Raw genomic sequence first — 25,757 nt, 5'->3', positions numbered from 1 at the left:
GACTTAAAAATGGTTAGATGACTTTCCCAAACACACACTACTTAGTCTTAGGCAGAGTCTTTTGACTATATGTTCTTTCTGTTCCACCCACCAAGCAGAATATCTAATAGGTCTCTGGAAGCATTTGAAAGTTAAAGGTACTTTTTCTGTAGGGTTCTGCTTTGTTTTCCTTTTTTTTTTTTTTTTTGGTATCAGAGATTGAACCCATGGGGCACTTAACCAAGCCACATCCCAGCCCTTTTTTTATTTTTTACTTTGAGATAGGGTCTTGCTAAGTTGCAAATGGATGAGGCTGGCTTTTAACTCGTGGCCCTCTTGCCTCAGCCTCCCAGCCACTGAGTTTTATAGGTATTTTTGCTCTTAAATTTTAACTCCTGAACTATAAATAGGGGTAAAAGAGTAAAAAGTATCACTAAGTGGCTGAGATTGTGGCTCAGTGGTAGAGTGCTTGCATTGCATGTGTGAGGCACTGGGTTTGATCCTCAGCACCACATTAAAAAAAATAAATAGAATAAAGGTATCTTTTAAAAAGCACTAAAGAAGACTAAGGAACTAGCTGAGCTTAATTAACATGAATTTACAGTGGGACTAATCTTTATTGTTTGTTTTTAATATTTGCCAGTACCATTGAATGCAATAGTTCTCAAAAATTTTTTTTTTAAGTCTGGGATCCTTTTTGGAATGTGATAAATACAGTGCATTGTTGGGGGCTGAGGATATAGCTCAGTAGTAAAGTGCCTGCCTAGCAGGCACAAGGCCCTGGGTTCAATCCCTAGCACCACCAAAAAATTAAATGCTTAACACAGTGTATTGTCTATTCAGATAAAACACATACATATGTATATGGAAAATTTTCATATAAATTTGAAACATTTACACAGCCCATCTTTGAATTCTAGGTTATAAACCCGTAAAAGGAACAGAAAAATAAAAACATAACTTTACTTATCCAGAATTGAGTATTAGCATGGCAAATATGATAGGAATTTTAAAATACAGCAAATTTAAAAGATCTATATCCAGTTGCTGACTTAACATTTCCACTTGGATACCAAATAGAAGTCAAAATTTAGAACTCTTGACTTCCTCCTTTCACTCCAGTAGGTCTCTTCTCCAATCTTCCACATCTCTGTTATTGGAACCACTCAGTTACTGAAGTCAACACCTGAGTCATTTTTGATTTTTCTTTTTTGCTCTCATATACAACTGATCAGCTGGTCTTGTCAATTTTGCCTTCATCACGCATTCTATAGCCATCAACTTCTCTTTATACCCACTGCCACCAGTCAAGTCTAGGTCATGTGGATGGGCTGAGAAAATGCTTCAGAGAGAGAGAGAGAGAGAGAGAGAGAGAACATTTAAAGGGATTCTTGAAAAAGGTGGAACATTTTGTGCTAATCCAGGTAATCCCTGTGAAAGGCACGGAGGCCCCAGGCTCTGGAGGTAGCAGGGTGAGTAGAGCTTTTAAAATGGGTATAACTCTTCTGCTTCCTCTTCCTGAACAATTCAGTCCCCAAGTCAGTAAATGGTCAGGAGCATGGTGGCTTGGAGGAACGAGCAAGGGCTCTCAAAGAAAGGGGTCATCAGACTCCCAGCACGGTAGTATATAGAGTTAGATGCCAAGCAGGTACAGGGGTTTCAGTCTGCAGTGTGGGCAGGGTGTCCACACATAAGAGAGGTCCTACATGGGGTGTCAGAACCCAAAGAGGGTAATGAGGCTGCCCATTCAGGGATGAGGAAGGCATCCATGGAACAGCAACCTGGTTTGGGGCATTGGAGGCCAAGCAGGGTAGAGAAGAAATCTACAAAATAATAAGCAAAGGGGAAAAGAGTAACTGTAGTGGAGAAGGCCAGCAGATACCCCCTAATCATAAGGAAATATTAGATCAACTCAAGTTGGGGACATCCTGTATGCAACTTGCCTGTAATTTTCAGATGTAGCTGATGTTTAGATTTGACTAGATTTAGCTGAGTGCCATGGCACATGCCTTAATCCCAGTGACTTGGAAGGCTGAGGCAGGAGGATCAGTAGTTCAAAGCCAGCCTCAGCAACTTAGCAAGGCCTTGTCTCTAATAAAATATAAAAAAGTGCTGGGGATGTGGCTCAGTGGTTAAGTGCCCCTGGGATCAATTCCTGGTACAAAAAAATATATATATATTTGACTAGATTTTTAAAATTTGGAAAGTAATCATAACAAATATGATAAACAAGGGGTTAATAGCATTTATATATGAACAACTCATACAAATAGAGAAGAAAAACTTAAAACCTCAAGAAAAGCAGTTGCTTTGTGCTCATTTGAAGAATTTCATTTCTCCCACAAATCAGCCTGGTAAAAGAAAGACTGGTTCATTCAGAGAACCTTGTACCTTTCCTTTATGGCACTTTTCCCTTTCATCATTATTGTTAAATATTTGTAGATCTTTCTGTATAATGCCTGTCTCCCATTTTCTTCTGTAGGCTGGAAAAAAAAAGCAGTATTTCTTTTGGCTTGTTTTATGCATTCTGGGGCTCTCAGGATTTAGTACAGGTCTTGACATACAGTTCTCCACCAGTAAATATTGGCTGATTGCATAAATGGAGGGGGGGCAGGATATTCTATAACAGAGAAACAGATCATTTATGGATTGAGTCCCATGCCTAGAAGCCAAAGGGATTAGAACAGTCCCTTTCACCCATCTGCTTTTGAGGCAGGCCCTAAGACAGGGAAGATCTAGCTGTCTGTGCAACTATGGGGAAATGGAACCCCTGGCAGAAACCTTCACAATGCTGGCACCTAGGGCATGGAGAAACTGTCCGCCTGCCAGCAGGAGATCCAGTCTGAAAACTTGGCAGCCTCAAAGCCTTACCCGGAACTGACATACATCCGGAAGAGTCCACCAACCACAAAAGTTGTCTTTGCCCTGAAGCTCCTGGCAGAGATCCAGGGTCACTATGCCATGGTGCTCCAGAGCCCAGAAGCAAAGGGGGCAAATGACCAGCAGTGTGCCTATTGGAAGTTCCCCCAGAGAAAGCTGTCACATAGACCCAACTTTCTTATCTCTTTAGACAAGAGGTCTAGCCCAAAGCTTTTTCTAAAGACTTCATGGTAGAGATGGGGGAACATTCCAGACAGAGAAAAGTTCAAGTAAACTTATACAGCCATAATGCACAGTGAGATCCTACAAGTAGTTTGATATGACTGAAACTTTGGGGAGCAGGTGGAGCAGACCAAAAGATGAGGCTCAAAGTACAAAAGGCCAACTTCTGAATGCCTCACCAAGGGAAACAAACTTCATTCTGATGTGGTGGAGAGCCACCAATACAACCAGTTTCATGTGAGTGCCAGCTGAAGTATCATCTGGAGTGGGAGGCAAACCATTCAGAAAGCCATTAAAATGGTCCTGGAAAATATAAGAACGGCTTGAATTGGGGTAAAGGTAGTGAGTACCAGGAGAAGTAAAGACCAGTTGAGAGAGGGAGAATGGACTGGGAGTGGAGGTGCATGCCTGCAATCCCAGTTGCTTAGGAGGCTGAGGCAGGAGGATCACAAGCTCAAAGCAAGCCTCAGCAACTCAGCAAGACTCTGTCTTTAAATAAAATATAAAAACAGACTGGAGATGTTTCTCAGTGGTCAAGCACCCCTGGATTCAATCCCAGGTACCAAATAAATAAATAAACAGGGGCTGGGGATGTAGCTTAGTGATAAAGTGCCTCTGAGTTCAATCCCCAGTACCAAAAAACAAATACCCACACAAATATATCAGAGTACTAATGCTCTTTCACAGGCACACACATAAAAATAATTGAATAAATGAGTGAACAATTTTTTTTAAAAAAAGGCAGAACTACAGACTGGGTGTGAAGGGTATCAATGGTGATTTCACTGAGGTAAGCAATGAAGTTAATAAATGAAATTTTGGGGGGATGTATTAAATTTGAAAGGCCCACAAATTACTCTAGTAGAGATGTCCTATCAGCCCCTGGATTCACCAGTCTGCAAAGGACTAAAGCTCGAAAAAAAAAAAAAAAATACAAGGCTGGAGATATGGACGTGGAAATCATTAACATAAAACCAAGGCCATGAGAGTAAATAGGATCACCTACAATGATGTCAAACAAGATCTGAAGGCCAAAGAGAGAGCCAGAAAATTTTCCATTGCTTAAAGGATGGTCTGAGGAAGAAAGGTCATTGACACTGGAGAAGGTAGCAGAGGTTATGTCTCCTATGTCAAGAAAGGGAAGATTTTTGAGATACTGGGAGTGGTCAGCTCTGTCAATGGCACTGTGAAGTGCTAAAAACATCAATTGGACACAATAATTAGAAGGCCACTGTGAGCTTTTCCTAGGATAGTCACAGGGAAGGTGTAAAGGCAAAAGTCTGACACCATTAAGATTCCAAAGGAGAGATCTACAATCTGAGGATATCCCCCCCAGGAATACACAACACTTTATGAATTCCATGAGTAAATAAACCCTTGTTTCCAAAACAAGGCTATTCTAAGTAGGTGTCATTTGTAAGAAGGTGTTGCTTCAGGCCAAAGGCCAAAACATGTCTATAACTGAATTCATTCATCTGATAGTTGAATTGTATCCCCCCAAAAAAGAGATACTAAAATGCTAATCCCCCTGCCCCATACCTTAGCACATGTCTTTATTTGGAAATAGAGTTATTGCAGAAATGAATTAGGATGAGGTCATGTCCTTAATCCAATGCAACTGCTCTTAGGAGACACAGACAAAGACACACAGGGACAATGTCAAGCAGAAACTGAGATTGGGGTGATATGGCTTAAAGTCAAGGAATACCAAAGATTGAAAGCTACCATCAGAAGCCACAAGAGGCAAAGAAGTCTGTACATCTCTGTTTTTTAAATCCAGAAATGTTGTGGTAATATTGTTCCCCTGTATCCTTGTATCTACAGGTTTAATACCTATTATTATTTTGGGGGTACAAGGGATTGAACCCAGGGGCTCTGAACCACTGAGTCACATCCTCAGCCCTTTTTATTTTTTATTTTGAGACAGGTCTCACTAATGTACTTAAGGCCTCACTAAATTGCTAAAGCTGGCTTTGAACTTGTGATTCTCCTTCTTCAGCTTCCCAAGCCACTGGAATTATAGGCATGTACCACCATACTTGGCCCTAATATCCATGGTTTTAACCTGCTGCAAATTGAAAATAAAAACAAAAATTTTAAAAATCCAATTACATCTTCCTGAAGTTGTACACTTTATGTCTTGGCAGTACTCCCTAAACAATACAATATAAAACTACTTACACTTTTCCATTATATTAGGGATTAAAACTGATTTGAGATAATTTTAAATCATGGGGGTCTGGGGATGTAGCTCAGTTGGTAGAGTGCTTGCCTCCCATGCACAAGGCCCTCCCATGCCCAAGGCTTTAGATGTACAGAAAAAATGGAGCATAAAGTACAGGAATCCCCACAACCACTCTCCCTATACTCCTACATTTTCACTTGCCACAGTCTCTCTTATTGTTATATTTTGCATTAATGTGGTAACCATGTTATAATTGCTGAATCCATATTGATACATTATTATTAACCAGAGCCCATAGTTTCCATTAGGGTTCACTCTGTGTTATACAGTTCTGTGGGGGTTGATAAATACATAATGTCATGCATCGACCACTATGTACAATACAAAAGAGTTTTATTGCCCTAAAAATCCCTTGTGCTTCCCCTTCCTCTCCCAGGACCACTGGCAACCACTGATCTTTTTTATTGTCTCCAAAGTTTTTCTTTTACCATAATGCCATATAATTGGAAGCATATGATATGTGACCTTTTCTGATTGGCTTCTTTCATTTAGCAATAGGCATTCAGAGATCATTCACATCTTCTTGTGGCTTGAAAATTCTTTTTATTGATAAATAATATTCCATTTTATCAACACACTGAGATTTATCTATGTGTTTTCCTTTTGAAGGACATTGGTTGCTCACAAGTATCAGCAAATATAAATAAAGCTGCTGTAAACATTTGTGAGTAGGTTTTTATGTGGACATAATTTTTCAACTCATTGGAGCAAATACCAAGGAGTGTGATTGCTGGACTGTAGGGTAAGAATATATTTAGCTTTTTTAAAGAAACTGCCAAACTATCTTTTAAAGTGTCTGCACCATTTTGCCTTCCAACCAGCAATGAAGAGGCTTCCTGTTGTTCCACATTCTTGTCAGGTTTGGGATTTATCAGTGTTTGGGGCTTAACCCATTCTGATAGGTGTGAAGCGGTATCTTGTTGCTTTAGGAAATAAGCTTTTCAGAAATGAATAGCTTGAGGTTAAAGCTACAAAATTGCCAACTCTAAGATTCTAGGGACAATTCTATAAACCAAGACATTCCTTCATAAATATGTAAACCCTTCAGAATGCCACAGGTAAATAAACTTTTATTTCAAAAATAAACTTTCAGTTTGAAAATAAATATACAAGTATGTTCCCACGGGGAAAATGATGGTGGCTAGGATGTTGCAGAGTTAGCAAACGTTTCAGAGGTCAAGTAACTACTCTGCTGCATCATTGCTGTTGGGAACTAGTGTTTTATCTTATTTAGCCACCCTCCCTTTAGACCTACACCCTCCCATAACTCCAAGATGGAATTCTTCCAGTCTCCTCTTTCCCTTTCTCTATCCATCTTTTAAAGTTTCTGTCTCTAGCCTGGTGCCATGGCACACACCTAGAATTCCAGTGGCTGGGGAGGCTGAGGCAGGAGGATCACGAGTTCAAAGCCAGCCTCAGCAATGGCAAGGTGCTAATCAACTCAGTGAGACTCTGTCTCTAAATAAAATACAAAAAGGGCTGGGGATGTGGCTCAGTGGTTAAGCGCCCCTGGGTTCAATTCCTGGTACCCCCCCCAAAACAAAAATTTCTGTCTCCATCAGTTTACTTCCATCTCCCCATCATCTTGCTGGTCCTGTCCTTTATTCTGTTATCCCCAGCTCCTGTGCTCCATTTCATTTCTTTCTCCTCATCTAAATTTTGGAAGTATTTCACTAAGTGAAAGAAGCCAGGTGCTAAAGACCACATGTTATATAATGCCATTTATGTGACATATGTAGTATAAGCAAAGTCTTAGAAACAGAAAGTAGGTTGGTAACCAGGGGCTGAGGTGAAGGGAAATAGGGAGCTATTGCTTTCTGGTGACAGCTTCTATTTGAGGTGACCTACAATATATTTTCTGTTTTTGTTGAAATCTATTGAATAGTGGTTTTCCTCTATCTAAATTTAAAAACAAGTAGAGTACTTTTTAATTTTTTTGAAAATTACATTGTTTATTCCACATGTGTGATGTTTCTTTCCTCCTGTAGCCTTTTCGAACAGTCTTCTGGGCCTTGAAGACCAATTCTTTGGAAGTATTGAGAAAGGACTATGTGTAAAGAACAAAGGTCACCTGGTCTTTAGGTCCTCCATCATGAACTAGCTGAAAGTACTTTCTGGAAATTCATGAAAGTCTCCATCCTTGACTGCATCTTTGATATTTGAGAATTAATCAGAGTGAGGCTGTGGTAAATCAAAGAAGTCAGTGAACCTATTTTCTAGTTTTCAAGGCCTACCAAGCACCAAAATGTCTGTTTGCCTTGGGATTCCAGATGCTGTTTTCTGTGACTGGAACATGGTTCTTTATCAGTATCCCCAGAGGGAATATTGTATCTCCTCAAGGAAGACTGATAATTACTTCTCTGGTGTCAGACTTTGAATCTTTGGAAATATTTTCTGTATTGGTAAATGGGATTGAGGAGAAGTTTGCAAGTACTATTCACATGAGTTCCTCTGGGGCCAAGGAATCCTGGTCCCTTGGTTAGTAACACTCAAGAGCAGCAATGTTTAGATTTCTCTCTGAGGAAAATAGATTTTGTTCTTAGTACAATTCAGTTAGGGATTAGATGAAGTTTCTAGGGACCTTGTAGTTTGGATGCCCCATGGTTTCTTACATGTGAGTGTATTTGATGCCCACCCCACTTGCAGGCCAAACACTCTACAACCAGCCCCTCAATTTCCTTATCATTTGCTCACAGTTTCTGCCTTGCAATCTGGGTCTTTCTTCTTTTTCCTTGCTTTGCTTTGTTAGCCCAACACTTCCCACAACCCAAGAGAGCTCAGGACAGTTTCACTTGTTACCCTGGAATTCCTTTCATTGTCTTCATCCTCCTTGAGCTCTCTAAAGCAGTTGACATTGACCTTCCTTCCCTTCATTCTTGAAGCTCTGTCCTATTTTGGAATGCTCATGATAATGACTTAGTCTCTTCTTTCTTTATAATTTCAAATTCTGAAGTTTCATTCCTCCCAGGGCCTCTGTTAATGCTTCTATGAGAAAGGCTCTCAAGTGTGTATCTGCAGTCCAGCCCTCTGTCCTGGGCTCCGTGTACTCAGATTTGACTCTCTGATACATATATTTATCTAGATAGCACAAAGGTGCTTCAAATTCAGTATACCTCAGACCAAATGTGATATCACATGCCCATAATGCCAGCAACTCAGGAGGGTGAGGCAAGAAGATTGCAAGTTTGAGGCCAGCCTCAGCAACTTAGCAAGACCCTGTCTCAAAATTAAAAAGAAAAAAATGTAATGTACCTCAAACTGAGCTTTCCATCTCCCTTCTATACCCCATCTCCCACTTATCTTCTTTTCTTGTATTCCCTATTTTTTTTTTCAATATTTATTTTTTAGTTTTCGGCGGACACAACATCTTTGTTTGTATGTGGTGCTGAGGATCGAACCCGGGCCGCACACTTGGCAGGTGAGCGCGCTACCGCTTGAGCCACATCCCCAGCCCATTGTATTCCCTATTTTGATGAATAGTCCAATTTTCTTCCAGAGACTTAGATTTGAAACCTCAAGATGAGCTTACTTATGTCCCACTACACAATAAAATTCCAATAAATTCCATCTTTCCAATGTGTCTTGTATTTGTTTCTTTCTCCCCATCTCTGCTATCATTGCTTGATTCAGGTCCATGTTACCACTTGCATATTACAATAGCCTCTCTGTGTCTCTGCTTCTATTCCAAACTACATATCTTGCTATTTTTAAAAAATCTGATCCCATCCACTCCTTGTTCATGTTGTAACACTAGTGCTGTAGAAATTTTCAAACTGTATTACTTTCTGCATCAAAGCGTTTAGTTACTCCTTGACCAGCAAATTAAGTACTCTTTGTTCTGACATTCAAATCTTTCCCCAAATGACTTCAACCTTCCATTACAACCTTACCTTCCGCTGCTCCCCAGCTTGGACCTTAAGCTTCAGTCAAACAACAACTGATTCTGCTCATTTCGATTGCCATGGCATTGTTCTCACTAATCCTCCTATCTAAAATGATCTGCCCCAGCAAAATTCTTTCCATGCTTCAAAGTCCATTTGGAACATTCACTCCTCTGGGGAATTTTACCTTTATTTCCTTAAAGAGATGTCTTTTGCTCTTTTAGACATTTTGGTGTTTTCCTTGTATAGAATCTATTATATTTATGGTCGAGACCACTAGTTTGTGCACAATATCCAATCACCCCTTATTCCTTAGTAAAACTGAAATTTTAAGCTAGGCACATGACCAGGTGTGCCTTGAATAAAGACTATAATTCCTAACATCCCTTCAGACACATTTGATCCTGTGATTCAGTTCTGACCAATGGGTTATAAACAAAAGTGATGTGTGTAACTTCTGGGAAGTGTCCTTAAAGGTCAAGGGGCATGCCATCCCTTCCTCGTTCCTGCTGGCCAAAAGAGAAGGAAAAGACTGAAGGTCTCAATGTCATTGTGAATTATGGGTGACTTTAAGTATGAAAGCTATATATGACAAAGCAACAAAAGAGGGAATGTGGTCTCCAGCACTACTTACTACCTCTGTGATGATGACTTCCATTCTGTATGTCTAGCTTAGACCTCTGCCCTTGAGCTCCACTCATTTACGTCCTTCCTCCTGGTTTACATTTTCATTCATAGCCCCTGTTGCTATAACCACCATGCCTAGTCGTGGACTAATGGCTTTAGTGATTATTGAACATGAAAGAGAAACAAACTTCTGTTATTTGGGGGCTTTCCGTTGCTAGTAAATGAACCTGATCCCAAATAATCTAGCATAGCTCAGCCTTTTGTGGCTTGTCTTATAGATGAGGCCTTACCTTAATCCCTGTTTGACTTTTAGGGATGTTGGTGTGTAATATAAAGGAACGGAATCCTAAGGTATTCACTCTCTAGCCTGGCAGAGGAATTCCTACTTAGTGGACTCCTCTGAAATGAGATTGCTGATAAATATGTACTTACCTTCCTGTGGATTCCAGGTTCTAACACAAATAGACCATTTCTGGGGTTCAAGAAGAACAGTGCTTCTGATCACAACTGGGGAATATGTTAGAGGTGATCATTTCTTTTCATTTACTTCCATTCACATGTCAGTCCCAGGGAAAGTAGTTATTAGGACCATGGACTCTGAAAACCAATTTTTAAAATTTAATTAATTTGTTTATTTTATAATAATAATAATAATAAGCAGATAACAGATAATGAAATAAATTATTATTATTATCTGGGGCTGGGGATGTGGCTCAAGCGGTAGCGCAATCGCCTGGCGTGCGTGCGGCCCGGGTTCGATCCTCAGCACCACATACAAACAAAGATGTTGTGTCCGCCGATAACTAAAAAATAAAAAAATAAAAAAATAAAAAAATTATTATTATTAGTTGGTACTGGGGATTGAACCCAGGGGCACTTGACCACTGAGCCACATGCCCAGCCCTATTTTGTATTTTATTTATTATTATTAGTTGGTACTGGGGATTGAACCCAGGGGCACTTGACCACTGAGCCACATGCCCAGCCCTATTTTGTATTTTATTTAGAGACAGGGTCTCACTGAGTTGCTTAGCGCCTTGCCATTGCTGAGGCTGGCTTTGAACTCACAATCCTCCTGCCTCAGTCACCAGAGCTGTGATTATAGGTGTGCACCAACGATCTGGGCCCAATTTTATTTTTTTCTCTCCCCCCTCTCCAGGGATTGAACCTAGGGTTGCTTTACCACTGACCCACATCTCCAGCCCTTTTTGTTTTTTATTTTAAACCAGGGCCTCCCTAAGTTGCTATTGCTGGCCTTGAACTTGCAATCTTCCTCTCTCAGCCTCCCTAGCCACTGGGATTACAGAAGTGCAACACCATGCCCAGTTGAAGACCTATTTCTTGAGTTCAAATCCTACTTCTACCCTATCCTAGTTCTGTGACCTTAGGCAAGCTACTTAAACTCTCTATGCTTTCATTTCCTCACCTCTCACTGAGTAACAATAATAATGCACTTCTCTGTAGACCGTTGTGAAGGATTACATGAATTGATACACATCATAAACACATACAATAATGCCTGACACATATAAGTGCATATTATTAGCAAATCATATAATTATTAAGAATTTAATGGAGAACAAAGTAGACATTTCCGTTCTCCTGAATCTTGTAGTCCATTAGTATAAAGAACAGATATTAAAAGATATTTAAGCAACTTTCAATTTTTTCATTTTTTTATGTGGTGCTGAGGATGGAACCCAGGGCCTCATGCATGCCAGGAAAGCACAGTAACCCTGAGCTACAGCCCCAGCCCTTAAACAACTTTTCATGTAGAGCTGGAATAGTGCTACAAAGGGGCTTCTGAGCTTGCATGAGGCAAAGCTATTCTAGTCCAGGAATCAGACTAGACATATATGCAACAGTGACATTTAAGCAGTGGCATGAAGAATGACTAAATTAGCCTTGGGAAGAGGAGTAAGGCAAAGATAAGGAGGATAAGAGAACCCAGGTATTTTGGTGGTCTCTGGCTGGGCTGAGCTGCTCAGCCTGATGGACAACATTGTAGAAATTAAAGATGCCTACAGGAAGGACTGCATGTGCTCCTTCCTGATAGACAAGGATGTTAACAACTGATAGACAAGGGCCTTGAAGGCCAAGGAAGAGAGTATACCAGTGACTTGGCCTTTGGAAAAATCCTCCAATCCCCAGGAAAATTATAGGGCAGAGTTGCACAGGCCAGGGGGGGGATACATTTTTTCAAGGCAGGTCAAAGGATCCGTGAGGATATTCTGGCAGGGGAGGATCAAGGCAGGGATTGCACAAAATTGGCCCAATAGCTTTTGCAGTTGAATTTTAAAAAACAGTCCTGGAATATTTAAGAAATCATATTTGCTGAACGTATGTGAAGGGTTGAGTCAAGAGACCTCAACTGCTCAAATGTATTCCTGGCAAGTACAACCTTAAATTAGAGGGGCTAAATAAAGATGTGGCCTGCCCTTTCTGAAAGTTTGCCAACCACTGATACAGATCATGTGGGACATGGGGCCTCATTTGGGCTGATCTTAGGGCAGACACTGGAACTTGCTTTCTGGCTGAAATCTCTGACATCAGCCTTAATTTTTAGTCATGTATCTCTTTTTCAAAGGCATAAAGTACTGGGGGCCCTAGGGGAGTGTGGGTTTAGTCCTCAGCAGGCCAAAGGGTTCCTTGTCTAGAGAGTAAATGATTGATTCCTGGCTCCAAGCAGCCTGCCCCAAATTGTTCTTTTCCTCTGCATAGACCCATCATCTTCTTGGCTTTTAGAGGTGCCCTTTGACTTTTGAGCAACATCAGAAGCGTTCTTTTAGTTTAGCATCAGTAAACACTTCAGACCTCCCAGGCAGCTCAAAGTCATGCTCCACATCACCTTGTTTGGAAACATCACCATCTGGTGGATTTCACTGCATGCGCTCTCAAAGACCTGGCTATGTTTTGCCAATTGAGGGCATCCATGACTGGCTAAATATTCCAGCTGTATACTGACTTGGAGATTGGTAATGGAGGAAGCCAGAGTTTGGGGCCAAATAAGATAGAATATACTGTGCATCATGCTTCTAAGCTGAAATCTTGGCACAGTCAACTGGACATGTACTATTTGGCTCTCTCAGTAACATGAGGTGCCCCCAGGCCCTTTCTCCTAAAGAGTCCCATTGAATGTCTGTGAACCTGGACCACCTTTGCAGGGACCACAGGAAATTTTCAAAGGCAGAAAGGAACTAATAAATTTCTTTCTTTTCCTTTCATAGGTGATTGAAATCTAATCCCTGGAATCTGAAAGGAGGCTAGACTGCCTTCCTTCAACTGCAGGCCCTCCCTGGCATGGTCTAAACCCAGGGATTCCAGGACTAATGATCCTGTGGGTAGCCCAGCCAAAACCCATGTTATGAATCCACACTACTCAGGGTTTTTTTTTTTTTTATCATACTGAGGGTTGATAGGGCACTCTATCACTGAGCTACATCCCCAGCCTTTTTAGTGTTTTATTTTGAAACAGAGTTTCACTAAATTGCTGAGGCTGGCCTTAAATTTGTGATCTCCTGCTTCAGCCTCCCAAGTCACCAGGTTACACTATGCCTGGTTACAAAATAGAATTTTTAAGGATCCAAAGGAATATGTTTAAATTACGGATTCATTTTAGATCGAATGATCTCATTTGTTTAGAGTATTCTATATCAAGCTTCAATATTTTCTAGGTGGCAGGGTCCTCTTTGCAAGTGAATTCTCACTTGGAACACCAATATATTAAACAGAAAGAAAACAAAGACACAGAGGTTGGAGTTAGGCTAGATGTACAGGAAGAAAAGCAGAATTTTCTGTGGTCTCTGCTATAATGTAAGCTCTAGAACAGCAAGAATTTTGCCTTTTTTGTTCAATGCTACATTCTCAGTGTCTACAATAATGCTTCACATTGACAGGACTCAACAGGTATTGATGAATGAATGATGGATATACAGCATATAAGGAAGGTGGGCACACAATAGACACCCCAAAGATCTTGGTGCTTCTTACATAAAATCCTGCAGAATAAGAACTTCAGCCTGGAAGAATTGTGCCCTCCTTGGTCACCCACCTCCCTTGTCATCCTTCTTCCTCCTAAGAACCTTCCAAAAAGGGTTAGATGTATAATGCAGAACTGGCTGTGCAGGGAGAAGAGACACTGTGCAGAGTGACTTTGGTCTCATAGCTTCTTTCCAATCTTTTCAAATACCTTTGGGCAAATAGCACCATTTGCAAAGATCAGACCCAGCACCTGGTGCAAAACAAATATGTACCTCAATTAAGCAAATACCCTCTTGAATAATAGTGTGTCAGTAAGGAGAGAGGCAACACGTTTGCTCAGTTGCCAAGTCAAATTGGATACTTGGTTAATTGGGAAAGAACAAAGACAAATTCTGGAATCAACAGGACCCAAATCTAGGTTTGCTAGTTATTGGTTAGCTGACCTTTGGGTAAGACCTTCCTGAACTTTGGTTTCTCTGTCTGCAAAACTGTCTTCATTCCATATCTGATAAAAATAGTAGCCACATCATAGGTTTGTGTGGAATTGAAATGCATTGATTAACTGATCAGAAGAATACCTAGCACATAGTGAACACTCAATAAAAACATGTCTTTTGCCAGGCACAGTGGCACATACCTATAATCCCAGTGACTTTGGAGTCTGAGGTGGGAGGATCACCAGTTTGAGGCCAGCCTCAACAACTTAAACACTAAATAGAGTGACTTTGGTCTCAACAACTTAGTTAGGCCCTGTATCAAAATAAAATAATACATAAAAATTGTTAGCTAAATGCCTAAAAAAAGGGACTGGGATGGTAACTCAAAAGTAGAGTGTTTACTAGCATGCACAAGGCCATGAGTTCAATCCCTAGAACCATAAAAAAAAAAGAAAAAAAAGTGACAATTGATGCATGGTTTTCTGTATCAATAATAATGATTAATGCTATTTTATGTCTGAGACTTCTCCCAGTAAATAAAAAAACAAACAGTTCTGTGTTAAAAAAAAATAAAATAAATAAAACAACAAAAAGGGCCGGGGGTGTAGCTCAGTGATACTATGTCCCTGGGTTCAATCTCCAATACCACAAAACAACAATAACATCAACAAAATCCTCATCTTCCCTTTCTTTTTTTCCTAGAAGTTCCAGAAGTAACATATTATAAGACAAACTATATATAGAAATCCCAAAGCAAACATCAAAGATGGATCCTGCAGAAATTCAGACACTTGAGTTCAGGGGCAAATATTAGGATACAATGGGAACATATTTTAATTGATAACTTTCTGATGCACACACAGGGGAAAGAAGGGAGAAAATCCAGATTCTTAAATCTGCTGAGAGGTAGGTAAAAATGGAGAGGAAGAGAGTTGGGCACCAGAATCGGGCATGTGTTACCTGAGTTAAAATCCCAGCCCTGTCATTTGCTGATACTTACCTTTTTTGGACTTTGATTTTTCTCACCTATAAAATGGGGATAATAATAAGAATTTCCACATCAGGAGGCTGTTGTAAAAGATGAAATGTCATAACATATTCAAAACTCCTAAATACTGTAAGAGTTTGATGTTCAGTAGTAGTTATTCCTAGGATTATGTGCATAGAAAGAGAGTGGGTTGGAAAGAATGGCAATTCCCCCAACTCTAAGCAGGAACGGAGATGTATTTCTAGCTAAATGGGGAAACTAGAAAACAGAAGCATGGGGGTGGGGCAGGATGGAATTTCAGGCTAAGTCCCAACCTTTTTCTTATCCTTCAGGGAAGCTCTGGTATGTAAATTACACATCAGAGCTGGACTTTGATATTCCCACAGCACTCAGTCATTGGCTAAGCACTGCCCTGGAGGGATGTAAGCTCTCAGGCTCTTCTGATTTCCTGTACTTTAAGAAAAAAAAAGGGGGAGGTGGGCTCTAATCACTCAAGGCCAGATGTCTTAAAAGGGTTACAAGTATTGACCATTGAATGCCAAACACGTTGGAGGGCAGTTTGTCAGTTTCCTACAAAACTAAACATACTCTTACCATATGATCCAGCCATCCTGATCCTTGACATTTACCCAAGAGTTGAAAATGTATGTCCACAAAAAGACCTATGCGTATGTTTACAGCAGCTTTATTCACAATTGCCAAAGCTTTGATGCAACCAGGATGTCCTTCTGTAGGTAAATGGATAAACTGGAGTATGTCCAATCAATGGAATGTTTTTCAATGCCAAAAAGAAAAGAGCTATCAAGCCAGAACAAGACACAGAGGTACCTTAAATGTACATTACTAAGTGCAGGAAGACAACCTGAAAAGTCTACATATTATTGACTCAAGTCAGTCAATACATTCCATGCCCCTGGCTTCAGAGATTGGGTCAGAGTTGAACACATCATCCAATTCAAACCAAAAAGGGCTAAAGACACAGAAGCTTTGTTTAAAATATTGGAGGAAACAAACTTCCCCTTCCATGCTGGATGAATGATAAAGCCTATAGCCCCAGGGACTGCAGGGCAGCCACTTTAGGAATATAATAGAAGAGTCTGATAAAAAAAAATCACACTGACACCATGGGAAAAGACACAGATATGGAGATAAACTAAGTATTTGCTGCCTGAGACACTAGATCAAATATATCTATATACTTCTGGACTTTTCCAATAAAGGATGTAACAAATTCCTTATTAATTAAGCTAGTTTAATTTGGGCTTTCTGTTACTTGTAACCAAAGACCCTGATTTATCACAGTTCTGGATTCCGGGGCTAGTACATTGTCCACAATGACTTTGGGTAGAAAGTGATTCTCTTCTTTTTAGATGTTGTCCATAAGCTTTTGATTGATGTAATTATAGTTAAAATTCAAAATGTCTTGACTACAGCTTTCAAATAGACACAAACATGGGAGGTGAGATTGGAGTAATCATAAGAGTATTGGACAATTTAAACATATGCCTCCTTATATTTCAGCAATTGTAAGAATTTTTTTTGTATTTTTGAGGTCAAATATTGTTAGGCTTTGAATGTGATTTGTCCCCTAAGGATTCATGTGCTGGAAGCATGATTTCCCAGTGTGGTCATATTGAAGTGATGGAACCTTGAAGAGGGAAAGCCTAGTAGGAGGTGGTTAGGTCATTGGGGGCACCACCCTTGGAAGAGAATAGGATAGTTCTCATGAGACCCTGGTTAGTTCCCATGAGAGTGAATTGTTATAAAAGAGAGAACCTTGATTCTTTCCCACTCTCCAGCTCTCTGTCTTGCCATGTAATTTCCTTCTCTTTCACTTGCTCCATCATGATGCTATCCCCCATGATATGATGCAGTGAAGGAGGGCCCTTGCCAGAGCTGGTATCACCTTATCTGCACTTACTGCTTCCAACTGTGAGCTGGATAAACCTCTTTTCCTTGTAAAGTAGTTAGCCTCCAGTATTTTATTATAGTAATGGGCATATATACATGTGGGTTAATGCACCAATTCTAAAAGTGCAGTTTGGCGAGTTTGGACAAATATACAACCACCAACACAGTCAAAGATATAGAATATTTTCATTACCTCAAAGAGTTTTCTTGTGTCTTTTTGTGGTCAGAACTCTCTACTGCTGGTCCCAGGAAAATAATGGTTTTGTTTTTGTTTTCTTTTACTGGAGACTTGACTAATTTTGTATAAATGTTCCTATAAATGTGTTAGCTTCATTTACATGTAATAATAATTTTAAGATTCATCCTTGCCATTGCTTATATAGGTTGTTGATTCCTTTTAATTGGTGAGTAGTATTCTTTTATATGAGCACACCACATTTTTTTTATCCATTCATCTGTTAATGGATACTTGTTTTTTTTTTTTTTTTTTCCAGATTGGAACAGTTTTGAATAAAGCTGCTATACACATCCATGTATAATCTCTGTGGAAACAATTCCTCCTGTATAAATATCTACAAATGGAGTATCTCAGTTGCATAATAATACGTATGATTAACTTTATAAAAATTGCTGCTTTTTTCCTTTTCTTTTTTTATTTTTGGTACTAGGAATTGAACCCAGAGGAACTTTACCACTGAGCCACATTCCAAGCCCTTTTTATTTTTTATTTTGAGACAGGGCCTTGCTAAATTGCCGAGGCTGGCTTTGAACTCACAAGCCTCAGTTTCCCAAGCCACTGGGTTTACAGGAATGCACCATGGTCCCCCAGCAAAGCCACAGATTTTTTGAAAGTGGTTATTTATTTTAATATTCCAATGGATGTGTTGTAAGAGAAATATGTCAGACTTAGAGCTATCTCACATCCTTGACAGCACTTGCTAGGGCCAGTCATTTGTAAATTTACCCATTCCAGTGGATGTGAGTTACGATATCATGCTGATTTTAATTTGCAGTTTCCTGATGATCAGATGGTCTTGAACATCTTTTCATGTGCTTATTGCTCATTTCAATATTTATTGTAAAGTGCATGTTCAAATATTTTGTCCATATTTTTTATCTTCATGTAACACTATCCAGAGCTTTTTTATATGCTCTAGATAAAAGTCTTTTGTCAGATATAAGCATTACAAATATTTTCTCACAGTCTTTTGCTTGCCTTTTGATTTTCTAAATGTACCATTGAATAAGTTTTAAATGTAAGTGAAATTTATCACCAGTTTCTTTAAAAATCCATGCTTTTGCCAGACATAGTGGTGCATACCTGCAATCCCAGCAGCTTGGGAGGCTGAGGCAGGAGGATTGTGAGTTCAAAGCCAGCCTCAGCAACTTAGTGAGGCCCTAAGCAACATAGCAATTCTCTGCCTCTAAATTTAAAAATAGAAATAAAAAGGGTGTAGTTGAGTGGTTAAGCACTCCTATGTTGAATCCCCAGGACCAAAAGAGAAAAATTCATGATTTTTTGTGAACTATCATAATCAATGCTAGTTTTTCATTATTCAAAAGTCAGAGAGATATCCTCAAGGTATTAAGGCTTATTGATTTTTTTGCATATATGTAAGGTAAGGTTAAAGTTTCTTTGTTTTCATATGGATATTCAGATATCCCCATTCTATTTGTTGAAAAGATTATCATTTCTTTATTGAATTGTTTTTTACCTTGTCCAAAAATCAATTGACTACTCAGATATTTATGTTTGAATTTTCCATTCTGTTCCTTTAATCTCTGCCTATCCATATGTACTGCCTTGATCACTACATCCCCAGCCTATTTTTATAGCTAAGTTTTAAAATCAGGTAATGTAAGACCTGTACTTTGTTTTTCTTTTTCAATATTGTATTGGCTATTTTATATTCTTGTATTCCAATAGAAAATTTGTCAGTTTCTAAAAATTATCTGTTGGGATGTTGATAGGCAGTGCATTGAACCTAGATATTGATCCATAGATCAATTTGTAGAAGATTGCTATCTGACCACACTGAGTCTTCTAATCCATGAAAATAAAAATCTTTCCACTTATTTAAATTTTATTTCATTTATCTCTGCAATATCCTATAGTTTTCACTGTACAAATAAAGTATTTCATTTGTTAAACTTATGTTCAAGTATTAATGCTATTATTATTCATGGAATTATCTTCTTAGTTTCAGGGTTTCATTTTGTTTTGTTTTGTTTTGGGACTGGGGATTGAACCTAGGGATGCTCTACCACTGAGTTACATCCCAGCTCTTTTTATTTTTTATTTTGAGATAGGGTCTGTTTAAATTGTTGAGACTGGCTTTGAACTTGAGATCATTCTGGTTGAGACTCTGGATCCCTGAAATCACAAGTGTGTACCACTGTGCCCAGCTAATTTCAGATTTTTCACTGTTAGTATATAGAAACTAAATTTAATTTTTCATAATGTTCTTTTATTTTGCAAATTTGCTAAACTTCCTAGGTCTAGTCATTTTGGGAGACTTTCTAAGGAGTTTCTATGTAAATAATTTTATCATCTATGCATAAAACAATTTTATTTCCAATCTGGATTTCCACTATTTTTCCCCTCTTTCTGTTTGCCTTATTGCACTGGCTAGAACCTCAAGTACAGCGCTGTATAGAAATGGTGAGAGTTACCAGGTACAGTGGTGCATGTCTATAATCCCAGTGATTTGGGAAGCTAAGGCAGGAAGATTGCAAGTTCAAAGCCAGCCTCAACAACTTAGGTCCTGTCTCAAAACTAAAAATAAAAAAGGACAATAAAAGTAGACATTCCATCCAATTCCTGTCCTTAGAGGTAAAAGCATTCACTAATAAATAATTAAGATTGTTGCCAGGCATGGTGGTGCATGCCTGTAATCCCAGAGGCCTGTGAGGCTGAGGCAGGAGGATTATGAGTTCAAAGACAGCCTCAGCATCTTAGCAAGGCACTAAGCAACTCAGTGAGACACTGTCTCTAACTAAAATATAAAAAAGGGCTGGGGATGTGGCTCAGTGGTTGAGCACCCCTGGATTCAACCCTCAGTACCAAAAAAAAATTAAGATTGTTATTAGTTGTAGGTATTTTATAAGTATCTTTTATACTTTTAAAACAACCTTGATTATTTCTAGTATTTTGAGAGTTTTTATCATGAATATGTTTTTAATTTTTTTGTGTCTATTGAGATAAACATGTGATTTATTAGTTTTTTATTGTATTCATACAGTGTATGATTTTAGGGGAGAGGTTCTGGGGATTAAACTCAGGATGTAGTACCACTGTGCTACATCCCCAGCCTATTTTTATTTTTTATATTGAGATAGGGTCTCATTGAGTTATTTAAAGGCCTCAACTAAGTTGCTAAGTCTGGCTTCCTCCTGCCTCAGTCTTCCAAGCCACTGGGATTACGGACATGCACCACTGCGCCCAGCTTGGTGTATAAATTTTATCTTGCTGCTGTAACAACTAACCATAAACTTACGGGCTTGAAACAACAGAAACATATTGTCTTACATTTCTGTATATTAGAAGTCCAACACATGTTTATTAAGCTATAATCAAGAGCTAGTTAGCAAGACTATATTCCTTTCTCAAGTCTTGATGGGAGAATAAATTCTCTTGCCCTTTCTATCTTCTAGAGACTTCCTGCATTCCTTGGTTTGCAATTCTCTTCTTCTATCTCCAAAACCAGCAATGTCAGGTTCAGTCTTTCCCATGTTGTCATTCTAGCTCCTTCCTCTTTTGTCTCCCTCTTCCACCTTTAAGTATGCTTGTGATAACACTGGTCCTAACTGTATAATCCAGCATAATATTCTTATTTTATAGCCATCACTTTATGAAACTTAATTTCATCTGTAATCTTCCTTTTCCTTTGGCATGTAATGCAACATATTCACAGTTCTGAGCATCAGAATATGAATGTTGGGGCTGACCATTACTCTGCTGATTACAGCATGCCTCTGACCCGCAAAGGTATATGTTTGTTTTACATACAAAATCCATTTATCCCATCCCATGATCTCCAAATGTCTCATTCCAATTATATCAGTAACTAAAAGTAAAATAGATTATCTAAATCTTATCAGCTCAAAAATATCCTCACCTAAATACCCTCACCTAAATGATACAAATCAAGTATGGATGAGCTCTGTGTATAATCCATTGTAGCCACAATTCCTGTCCAATCTGTGGATTTATGGAACTCAAGAGGCAAGTAACTGGCTACCAAAATATGATGACAATGGTATGGAATAATAGTTATATAAACTCCTATTCAAAAAGAGAGAAAATGGCCAGGTGTGGTGGCACACGCCTGTAATCCCAGCGACTCCAGAGGCTGAGGCAGGAGGATCACAAGTTCAAAGCCAGCCTCAGAAACAGCAAGGCCCCAAGCAACTCAGTGAGACCCTGTCTGTAAATGAAATACAAAATAGGGCTGGGGATGGGGCTCAGTGGTCGAGTGCCCCTGAGTTCAATCCCTAATATCCATGGAGGTTAATAAAAGGAGTCGTTTTTCCTTAGCAGTTTCAACATCAGGAAAGGCAAACTCAATATATTTTTAAGACCTGGAAATGATGAAGCTAATGTATTCACCCTGTGGAGTAACAATTCTGCCCTTTAGGTTCATGCCCTCCAATTCGTCCTTTGTTTTTCATAAAAGGTAGCACATATGCAGATTGTTATTTCACAGCCTGCTTCCTGCATATATAATTTGGGGGCTCTGACAGTCTTCTTTCATATAATACTCTCTCTGTCCTATTTAGTCCAAGTTGGCAGTGTTTCTGCTTGTAAAAATTCTCAAGAACCTTATGTTTCTCCCATGGTTGTCACAGAGATTAACTCCATTAAGCAAGAGGCTCCTCCACAGATCTATCCTAAATAATTCTATCTCTATTTTTGACATCTGCAGAAAGGGTTGAAGGGATCTGAGTTATACCATAATCTCTTCAAAAAGTCTTCTGCATCACTGAATACAGTAGTCTCCCCTTTTCCATGGGGATTACATTCCAATGCCCCTAGTGGATGCCTGAAACCGCAAGTAGAACCAAACCCTATCTATAGAGATTGAGCATTCCTTATCTGGAATGCTTGGGATCATAAGTGCCAGAGATTTTGGAGTTGGGAATATTTGCATATACATAATGAGATATCCTGGGAATAAGAGCCAAGACTAAGCAAGAAATTCATTTATTTCATATATACTTTATACACATAGCCAGAGGGCATTTTTAAATATCTTATTTTAAACATCTTATTTTATCTTCATTTACTTCTCTTTATTTTACATTTATGTGGTGCTGAGGATCAAATCCAGTGCCTCATGCATGCTAGGCGACCACTCTACCACTGAGCCACAACCCCAGCCCCAGACATAATATTCTTAATAATTCTGTGTTTTATAGTGTGGAAATTTCCACTTGTGGAGTCCTGTTGCTGCTCACAAATTTTGGATTTTTAGAACATTTTGGATTTCCAATTTTCAGATTAGAATACTCAAACTGTATTCTTTTTTTCCCTAAACATATATACTTATGATAAAGCTTAATTTATATATTAGGCACCTAATATTAACAACAATAACTAATAACAAAATAGAACAACCATAACAATACACTATAATAAAAGTTATTTAAAAGTTATAAATTATTTATTCTGGAATTTCCTACTTAATATTTTTCAACTGCAGTTCACTGGGGGACAATTTAAACCACTGAAAGGGAAACCACAGATTAGGAAGGATTAGTATACTCTGATCCTTTGATCTTTCTGTAGTATTAGCAAAAGGTGTCTCAGCCACACCCTCAGGTTTTGTTCTAGAACATGCTGTTTCATGAGTGAAACTATCCCCCTCCCTGTATTGGAGCTTGAACCTAGGAGTGCTTTTCTACTGAGCTATATTTCCAGTCCTTTTTATTTTTTATACAAAGACAGGGTCTCACTAAGTTGCTGAGCCTGGCTTTGAACTTGCTATCCTCCTGCCTCAGCCTCCTGAGTCACTGACATTACATATGTGTACCACTATGCCCAGCAAGCTTTCACTCAGCTTCTAGCAACTTTTGAAATCTGAATAGGCTAAGACTTTCCCAAATCACCAACTCCTGATTCCTTTTTGTTTAAAAGTTTCCCCTCAAACTGTCTTTCCTCTTTTATATTATTATAAAGCAGCAAGAGGAAACCAGAATACACCTTGTAGACTGAATCTGGAAACCTCAGCAAAATGTCCAATTTCACCATGTATAAGTTCTTTTTCCCACATAACTGCAGAAAAGTTCTTTTTCCCACATAACTGCAGAATGCAATTCTGCTAAGTTTTCTGCTATTATACAATAAACATCCCTTTCTTCCAGTTTACAATAATATGCTCCTCATTTCCTTTTGAAGTCTTACCAGAAGCGTCTTTAACATCCATATTTCTAATAAGTTTGTTCACAATGACTTATTGACTAAGATGATGTGTTTTCTTTACCATGCTTCTGGTTTTCTTCTGAGCCTTCACCAACACAATTTAAACTTTTTTTGTAATTGTAGATGGACAGCATGCCTTTATTTTATTTGTTTATTTTTATGTGGTGCTGAGGATTGAACCCAGTGCTTCACACATGTAAGGCAAGTGCTCTGCCACTGAGCAAAAGCCCCAGCCCACCAATGCAATTTTTAAAAATTTTTAAAAAATATATTTAAGTTGTTGATGGACATTTATTTTATTCATTTATTTATATGTAGTGCTGATAACTGAACCCAGTGCCTCACACATGAAAGGCAAGTGTTCTGCCACTGAGCAAAAGCCCCAGCCCACCAATGCAATTTAAAAAAAAAATTAAAAATATATTTAAGTTGTTGATGGATATTTATTTTATTCATTTATTTATATGTAGTGCTGAGAATTGAACCCAGCGCCTCACACATGCTAGGCAAGAGCTCTACCACAGCCCCAGCCCCTCACCAACACAATTTTGAACATCATATTTCTATTAATAGTATGTTCAAAGCAATCCAAGTTTCTTTCACTCAGGTTTCTCACATTCTTTAAGCCTCCATCCATTGTTCATTTTTCAATTCCAAAGCCACCTCCACATCTTAAGCTATTTATTACAGCAGCATCCCACTTTCAGGTATCAAAATCTGTATTATTTTTCTATTGCTGTTGTAACAACTAACTACAAATTGATTTGCTTCAAACAGTAAAAATTTATCATCTTATAGTTTTATACCTTACAAGTTTAACTGAGGTCTCACTGAGCTAAAATCAAGATGTTAGCAGGACTATATCCCTTTCTGTAGGATTTATGGGAGTATCTGTTTCATTCTTTTACATGTTCTAGAGACCACCTATGTAGTTTAGTTCATGACTCCCTTCTTCCATCTTTAAAGCCAGTAATGGCAGATCCAGTGTTTCTCAGGTAGTAACATTCTGATTACTTTCTCCTCTGTCTCTTTCTTCCTTGTAAGGATTCTTTCCATTACATTGGGCCTACCCAGATAATCCAGCATAATCTCCCAACTTTATTATCAGACTGGCAATTTTAATACCATATATAACTTTCATTTCCCTTTGACATGTAATAGAACATATTCATAGGCTCTGGGGATGAGAACATGGACATTTTGTGGGGAGCCATTATTCTGCCTATTACCTGTATCACATGAATTGACTTTTAGATATTAAGGCAATATTGTATTCTTGGGATAAATACTGCTTGATCATCATCATGTATCATCTGTTTTTTAATATCATTGAATTCTGTTTGCTATTTTTCAAAGTGATAATGCTGTGTAGTGTCTTTTTGTGTGTGTGGCGTTATAGGGTTTTGTATCAGGGTTATACTGGCTTCTTAAAAATAAGCCAGATTCAGAAAGTCAAAAGTCGAATGTTTTCTCTGATATGTGGAAGCTAGTTTAAAATTGGAGGGGGTGGGGGAAGAAATGGGAATTCCATCAAAATGAAAGAAAGATCAGGGGAGTAGAAGAAGGGGACTCAGGGAGAGGAAGGAGGGATGGCATAAGGGAAAAACGGCAGAATGCATCTGACTTAACTTCCCAATGTGCATAAATGAATATACTAAAAGTGAATCTCATCGTCATGTACATCCCCAAGAAACTAATTTTTAAAAATGGCAATAGATAGAAAGATCAGTAGAGAAAAGGTAAAAGGAGGAGAAAGGAGAGGAAGGAGAAGTACTAGGGACTTAATTTGAGCAAATTATACTCCATGCATTTATAATTATGTGAAAATAAATCCTAATGTTATATATAATTATTATGAACCAATAAAAAATTAAAAGTACATATAGTCAAAACATTTGAGAAATACCCCCTTCACACATTTCTGAAAATATTTGTGAAGGATTGATATTATTTCATTTTGAGTAATTGACAGAATTTTTAAATGTTTTTAGTTGTAGATGGACACAACACCTTTATTTTATTTATTTATTTTTATGTGGTGCTGAGGATCAAACCCAGGGCCTCACATGTGCTAGGCAAGTGCTCTACCACTGAGCCACAACCCCAACCCATTGCTAGAACTTTTTAGTTAATCCACCTGGCTGGACTTTTCTTTTACTTTTTTTCTTTTTTTTTTTTTTTTTTT

The 25,757-nt window shown here is 38.7% G+C and overlaps 1 protein-coding gene across 1 annotated transcript in view; it reads left to right on the top strand.

Moving 5' to 3' along the window:
- The first annotated feature begins 2,784 nt into the window (after window positions 1–2,784).
- The window catches only part of Frmd7 (FERM domain containing 7), a 92,118-nt gene continuing 69,145 nt past the window's right edge, over window positions 2,785–25,757 (top strand). The window contains exon 1 of the mRNA XM_048796566.1: window positions 2,785–2,970. Within this exon, the coding sequence (XP_048652523.1) occupies window positions 2,785–2,970 (186 nt within the window). The remainder of the gene's footprint in view (window positions 2,971–25,757) is intronic.

The sequence above is a fragment of the Marmota marmota genome, unplaced genomic scaffold, assembly GCF_001458135.2.
Source record: "Marmota marmota marmota unplaced genomic scaffold, marMar, whole genome shotgun sequence".
Lineage (NCBI taxonomy): Eukaryota > Metazoa > Chordata > Mammalia > Rodentia > Sciuridae > Marmota > Marmota marmota.
The sequence above is the reverse complement of the archived record's forward strand: the minus strand, read 5'-3'. Positions and strand labels throughout refer to the sequence as shown.